Below are 7,748 nucleotides of genomic sequence, written 5' to 3' on the forward strand. Positions count from 1 at the left end.
ACCAGAAGGGCTCAAATCAATGAGAATGAATCCAAGCAGGGAGGTGGACTGGAACAGTAGATAGCCAAGGGTTTGAACATCTCAATTGGGCAGGCCCTCTGCCCCAATGGCCATGTTACATGACCACCGCCAACTGAAGTTCATTAAGTTTCTGAATGTGAAGCGCCATACGGAAAGTTGAATTTCGATAGCACCTTTTCCCACCTCAAGACATCCCAAAGCACTTTACAGCCAGAGGTATTTGTGAAGATCAGTTGCTGTGGTAATATAGGAAACGCAGGAGCCAAAATGCACACAGCAAGCTCCCATAAACAACAATGCCATAACAACCAGATAGATTTTTTTTTAATAAAGTGTTGTTCGTTGAGGGATATTTTCCAGGACACTGGAGAAATCACCTGCTCCTCTTCGAAATTGTGGCCATGCGATTTTCTACATCTACCCGAGAGGGCAAACAGGGCCTGGGTTTCCTGTCTCATCTGAAAGAGGGCCCCTCTGACAATGGAGTACTCCCTCAGTACTGGCACTGGGCGTGTCAGCCTAGCTTGTAAGCTCATGTCCCTGGATGTTTTAATACATTAAAAGGCTCGAAATAAATGCAAGTTGCTATTGTTGTTAACTAAAAATAATAGCAAGACCACGGGCAAACTGGCATCATTGTGTTAAAAACAGGAAGTCTTCCAGTGTCACCCGAAGAATCCACAATCCTCACTGAGGCTACAAAACCAGTGTGCACACACATATACCCATTTTAGTCATCTGGAACAGACTTGAGAAAAAGGCAGCAATATCCAACTTTAAAACGCAATTTACAGTTTAATAAACATCGATGTTGCCTTTTTAATTACACATATATAAGTTATACACGAAGGCATCAACAGCATGTTTACTGTGCTTAAAACAATGCAGCTTAGCTGCTGTAACAAATAAAGTACATTTTTTGTGTAAAGTTCCATGTGTATTGCACATCGCAACAATGCAGATTTCATTTTTTTTTAAAAAAAGATTCCATATACATATATTCAGGTCACCATTCATGGCACAGTTTTCAGACACCACACAACTTCCATGGCCATTGAGAGAGTCTGGCCAAAAAAAAATGTTCCAAAGTGGGGCTGGAGACGTCAGCAATAATAGCAAACCGTTTTAGCGAAAAACCGAGCCACTGACACATAATTAAGACTCCTGCTGGCATGCATGCCGCCACTCATCATACACTTCACATTTTATTTTTAAAAATAAAAAAATTCTAACACGAATACTTCAATATTAGCCAAATTGTGGCACAATGCCAAGGCACTCCTTCAAATTTGATGAAACCATGATTCTTTTTGTGGCACCAGGTGATCATCAACTAAAGCCATCATCTCTTCCCCAGCCCTCTAAGTACAAGATTGGTCATCAGCTAAACTGGCAGTGGAACCACTCAGTGCAAGAACAAAGACGGAATCGTTCCAAACCTCCGCGCAGTCACCTCAAAACATTCTCCACAAGAAAAAGCATCACTGAATGCCCTTGAGGTGCACAGCAGGAAAGTCAAACCAATGACCTGGAATGAATACAGCTCAGCAGTCCCAGAGCGGGCCGGGCACTGAAGATTTTGAGATTGTGCTCTGGAATACCCTGGGTCACTGGCATGTTTGTGGTGAAGTGCGCTAATTTCTGACAGCCTTGAAACATACAAAAAGCGCTGCAAGAGATTTTTCAAACCTTCACCAAGTCCTAGACGGGACTTTCATTGCCATGTTAAATAATTGATGCGCCAGTACTGTACACAGTCAAGTTCCCTTGGAATTAAGTTTACAGTTTTAGAAGCTTACTGTAACAATTCAGCGGTATTACTGGTTTTAAAAAAATCCCCAAAAATTTGTCACTATTTAAAAAAATTATATATAATATATATAATATATATATATATACATACACATAAATGTTCACAACATATTAACTTGAAGAGTTTCAGGCAACAACCCTGCTTGTCCAAAACAATCTAGTATCAATAAATTTTGAACAGTTCTTGTGCCTTGCTGTGCAAGAATTTTTAGCTGCATTCTGTGGCATTCCAAGAGGGGGGGAAAAGCCTCTACTGAGGGGATATTTTACTATGTGTGGGGATTAATTTAGTCTGTCGGTGGAGGACATGAACCTCTAAGATATGCTCTAGCCTTTGAAACAGCACAGTAATTAGAAATACAGTACAGTCTGAAAGTATTGTGCCTGGTCAGTTGGAGAAAATATAGTTTTTAGATATCTCGCTTTTAAATACAGTAAATAAATATAGTTAATCTATTTTATCATTGTGTGATCACAACAGCCCTTGCAAACTTCAATAAGGTTTAGTTATATTGTAGCATCAGAATCTGCAGAATACAAAAGATCAGGCTCCAAGTCCTGACTGCACTCCTCTAAACAGGAGATTTGCATACAAATGCTCAGAGCATCATTCTTGACCTCAATTATATAAAAAAATTGAGATTGCAGATGGGAATGTTTACTTTTTCAAAACATTAAGAAAGGGACTAGGTGCATTAAATTTACAGAACATGCAGGGTATCAATAAAAAGCAAAATACTGCTGATGCTGGAAACCTGAAATAAAAACAAAGTGCTGGAAATACTCAGCAGGTCAGGCAGCATCTGTGGCAAGAGAAGCAGAGTTAATGTCTCAGGTCTGTGACCTTTCATCAGAACTGCAGGGCATCAAAGTGAATGAACACATTTTAAAGCTAGCTTGAGAAAGAAAACACTTGAATTTAGATAGCATCTTTCACAACATCCCAAGCACTTTACAGCCAATTATGCACATTTTGAAGAATAGTCACTCTTGTAATGTAGGCAGCCAATTTGCACACAGTAAGCTCCTACAAACAGCAATGTGATAATAAGCAGATCATCTGTTTGTGACGTTGATTGAAGGATAAATATTGGCTCGAATACCAGGGAGAACTCCCCTGTTCTTTAAAATAGTGCTATGGGGTCTTTCATGTCCACTTGAGGGGTTTTGCGACTGCAATTTAATGTTTCATCCGAAAGACGGCATCTTTGACAGTACAGAACTCCCTCAATACTGACTGGAGTGTCAACCTAGACTTTTGTGCTCAAGTCTCTGAAGTAGGACTTGAACCCACAACTTTGTGACTCAGCGTGCTACCAACTGAGCCACTGCTGATGCCTGAGGCAATGCTGAGTGTGCTCTTTGCAAACGGTCTTCACTAAAAATGTTATATACTTCAGACAAGGAAACACAAGCCAAATAAATCTAGTAACCATTGTAAAAGGATGGGATGTAAATCAAATAGTCACAGGAAGCTATACTGCACCAGTGACATCACTGTCAAGAGTGTTCTGAAACCGAGGTGATTTAAATAGAGTGCATACGCTGGAGACTGAAATGAAAACTGGAAATTCTAGAAATACACAGGCTTGTCAGCACCCGAGGGAGAATAGACAAGTTAATATTTCAAATGAAAGCCCTGCACCTGTGTTAGGTGTTGGGCAGGGGTAGGGGGGGGGGAAAAAGAGGGGGGAGCAGAAGATGCAGGTGAGTGGCCAACCTCCGAGTTCCAGGTCTCCGAGTTCCAGGTCCTGACAGCAAACCCCGATCTAAAAAGGCGTGGAGATTGGGTAACAAGATTGTCATCGGCTGCGACGAGTGCATAGCCCGTCTCTACTCAGTTGTTAAGGTTCAAGTGCAAACAGTCAGGTAGAAGGCAACAGGTATCCCTTGGAACGGTAGCAACAGCAGACACTGCCAGCAGGATAATCAAGAAAATTGAAAAATAAATCAGCTGCTGGGGAAATAAAGTCATTTAAATAATATTTATATTAATAGGCAAAAGTGAGTATAAGCCAATGTCTACTCATGGTGCTTAAAAAGTTTCTTCACTAGGTGGCGCAGTGGGTTAGATACTGGCTTTTCATGAAAGCTTAGGAAGAAAGTATTCTTTGACTGCAGACGTTAAGACTCTGTCCTGGCCTGGATGAAATGAGCTTGGCAATTTCAATCTAGTTCTTAATGGATATGGACCTACAGCACAAATAGTTAAGAATACGAAACGGAAAAGAAATGCCATATTGGTGTTGTTGGGTATGGTCTCCTGAAGCTGGGACAGGAAAGATTAGAGAGAGAGTTTTGCACGGCTCTATACCTGACCTGGGAATCTTTGAAGCGGGGGGCGTGAAATACATTCATTTCCTAGCACTCTGATCTCTCACCTCGATGAACAAACCAGGTCAATTCCTGCACAAGATGCTGAAAGGTGCTTGAATTAAGGTGAACAAGGGGCTTGCTCTAAAGGTGAATCAGCAGCAGTAATAAAAAATACACCTTCATATGACAACCTGTGTACAGAAAATCTTGAAGAGTGTACACAGTATTAACCATATTACAAAAAACATTTATATATTTCTACTTGTAACATAAGGTTACCATAAGACAAGTCCCATCTGCTTATGTTTCAATGACTGTAAAGCATGACAGGAACAATTTACATTTAAGTTAGTAATGATTATGATAAAAAATGTCATTGTATGAGTAACTAGAAATAGTGATCTGCATAAGCACAAATATCCCTGCATGGTGGTGGTTAAGAACACTGATTAGGTATTGAGCCACACAAACTAAAAAGCTCCACTATCTGGTCTGTACTGGGTTAGTTGATCAAATATCAAGAATACCAAGGCAGGGTACTATAGTAACTGCTGTAAAAGCGTGTATATGTGGGCATTCAGTAGATTGCCCTCTTCCTTAACACTTTACACATTTATGGAGATCTTCCATGTACGCTCATTAAGCTCATATACCTGGGCAAAGCATTTAGGCAGGTTTGAAGAAGGTGGATCCAAGAGGTCAGCAGCTTCAGAAGGAGAGCATGAGGGCAAAAAACCTGCACCAAGCACAATTTTGCTCACTGTAAACTGGAGAACAAATTAATCTGTTTAAAAGGCAGAACTCAAGGCACAGGAAGCCAAACTGTGAAAAGCCAAGAAAAAATGTTTTCAACTCTACCAGTAAATTCAAACTTCCGATCTGCCTCAGCTGGGTGCTCCCTGACTAATTCGAATCAGAACAAAAACTCAAGGAGATCAGAAAAAAAGACTTCAGACGGAAAATCTTGTGTTTCATTTTGCCCCAAGATAATTTCACCAGATTTTTTTTTGGTCTGTATTCGGGGTGGGGTTGGAAATTAGAATATATATACATGCGCATGTTCAGATGGTGAATATTGGCAGACTGAATCAGCTTGGATTACAGAACCATGACAAAGAGCAGGAGCCTTGGCTGTTTTTAACACTCCTAGCATGGCAATCCTAACTAAATGGAGCTCTTCATTGCAGCCCTGCCTTAGATTAGCCAGTTTACCATAAACTAGGGATCAGATTTAGGACTTTCCTGGATTCTGTAGCTCAACAAACACACAGTCCATTAAACTTTCACATGATTGGGAAGTATTCTCTTTTCGTACTACATTTCTCTCTCCCTCCCCCAACATAATATTTAGTTTTTTGACCCTTTGTTTAAATTCCCTTCTATCACGCATACTGGGCAGTGACTTGCTTCCAAGTCTTTTGCCAGCTGTTCTATAAACAGTCACTAGTTGGCACATGACTGCTGGCCAGCAAAACACGCCCCCAAAATTTTCATCGACCTTGAAACATGGAAGCAAAACCATATTGTACTACTTTGAAAGTATAGCTTGCAGGTTATGCATTTGAAAGTACTAACTCAGAATAAGGACCGTCAGTAAAAAACAATTTACAACATTATCACAAAAAAAGCAGTAAGCATCCTCTTGATTGCTGTTGTACTGGAATTTAGCTGCCTGTTGAAATAGGACACCGTTGTAGCTACCCTCTGACCTTTGAGTGGAATAATGGGGTCACCCTAAATTAGCATTACTTCCGAACACTGAAACTGGCTTACATTTCAAGACATGCTGGTTCAGGACCAATTGCATCAAAAATATTCATGGCAAAAGGAAAATGTCTTGGGTTTTGCTCAATACTTCATTACCTCATTCTGCCACTAGATGCTGCTGCCATGCAAGCCCTCGAGCTGTACTGCAACACTAAGTGATGCACACCATTGCCCCTAAATCTATGTAGTAATCAAGTTGTTCCAACGTTAAGTTCACTGCTGATTAAAAATTGAGACACACATTGAAAACGATTTTGAACAAATGCCTCCTCCAACATTCTGCAGGTTCAAAGGGATTTGAACAAACACTGGTAAGGGCTAGGATGCCACATGTGAAGACTCTTTCCTAAGCAAGGATTTAAACCTCAGTGGGCCAGGGAATTTCAAGCAGCTGAACGAGATTACAAACCCGAACAAATATTTGTTTAAAATTGGAAAAATACATCCTCTGTTCAAATCAAAATCTATTCACATTAACTTTTCACTTCAATACTGGACTTAATACCTTTACAAAATTGCATATAGGTATTCAAAATCTTTTCTTTTACATTTCACATAGTGATCATCATTAGAAGTGCTAGTTCGGACCGCTTGCCAAAAAGGAATAAAGCTGTAAGACTGAAATGCTTTCAATTGGTGTCAGAAATGTTTTTTGACGGGGGAAAGGGAGAGAAAGGGGGCAGTGATAACCTTCAAGTGGCCAACAGATTATTACTGGTAGTGAATGCAACAGTAAAAGTCAAACACATTTATCCAACTGACCAGGACACACTAGAGATGAACGTGGATTAAAGAACGTACGTCTTCCATTTACTCGAACATAAATATATATTATACACACACCAGCACACACACGAGTACAGGTCTGCAAAGAGAACCCTCACACTTAGTTAGGTACAAAAATCAGATCATAGAAACTTAGGACAAAAAAGATTCACTGTTGGCAATTTTACTTGACCAGACACATATCGGGAAATTTTGTATCAGCTTTGGCTACCAGAGTTATTTGGTTTAGTGGCTAGCTGCCTAGACCACCTTAAAAGTTCTCCCCTCCTATCTTATCCCCCACCCACACTGATTAACTGCATTGGCTGTGGAAAAATACTTGGCATTGAAGAAGTTCTCCTTTGACTCAACTCCACAGTATCAGTGCTGTTCGCCCATTGGGTGGTGCAGCTGGATGACAGCATCCCAACTATTTGGAGAGTTTGCTGATGACACGGATCAGGGCTGCGTTCTCATCCTTTAGTCTCTGATTGTCTGCCTTTAAGACTGTTAGATTCTGTGGGGGAAGAAAAAAAAAATAATGTAACAGGCAACACTGAACACGTCATCTCGTGAAAGAAAGAGGGGGGGGAGAAAGAAAGAGGGAGAGAGAGAGAGAGAGAGAGAGAGAGAGAGAGAGAGAGAAAGAAAGAAAGAGGGAGAGAGAGAGAGAGAGAGAGAGAAAGAAAGAGTGGAGAGAGAGAGAGAGAAAGAAAGAGAGAGAGAGAGAGAAAGAGGGAGAGAGAGAAAGAAAGAGGGAGAGAGAGAGAGAGAGAGAGAAAGAAAGAGGGAGAGAGAGAGAGAGAGAGAGAGAGAGAAAGAAAGAAAGAGGGAGAGAGGGAGAGAGAAAGAAAGAGAGAGAAAGAGGGAGAGAGAGAGAGAGAGAGAAAGAGAGAGAGAGAAAGAAAGAGAGAGAGAGAGAGAGAAAGAGAGAGAGAGAGAAAGAAAGAGGGAGAGAGAGAGAGAAAGAAAGAGGGAGAGAGAGAGAGAGAAAGAAAGAGAGAGAGAGAGAGAGAAAGAGGGAGAGAGAGAAAGAAAGAGGGAGAGAGAGAGAGAGAGAGAGAAAG

At 40.8% G+C, this 7,748-nt stretch overlaps 1 protein-coding gene across 2 annotated transcripts in view; it reads right to left on the minus strand.

The window, feature by feature from the left end:
* Positions 1-792: 792 nt before the first annotated feature.
* Positions 793-7,748, minus strand: part of LOC137353425 (protein phosphatase 1 regulatory subunit 12C-like) — a 76,678-nt gene continuing 69,722 nt past the window's right edge. For both annotated transcript variants that reach the window (XM_068019696.1, XM_068019695.1), the window contains exon 22: positions 793-7,198. In XM_068019696.1, coding sequence (XP_067875797.1) covers positions 7,112-7,198 — 87 coding nt within the window. In that variant the 3' untranslated portion in view covers positions 793-7,111. The remainder of the gene's footprint in view (positions 7,199-7,748) is intronic.

This window comes from Heterodontus francisci, chromosome 41, assembly GCF_036365525.1.
Source record: "Heterodontus francisci isolate sHetFra1 chromosome 41, sHetFra1.hap1, whole genome shotgun sequence".
Lineage (NCBI taxonomy): Eukaryota > Metazoa > Chordata > Chondrichthyes > Heterodontiformes > Heterodontidae > Heterodontus > Heterodontus francisci.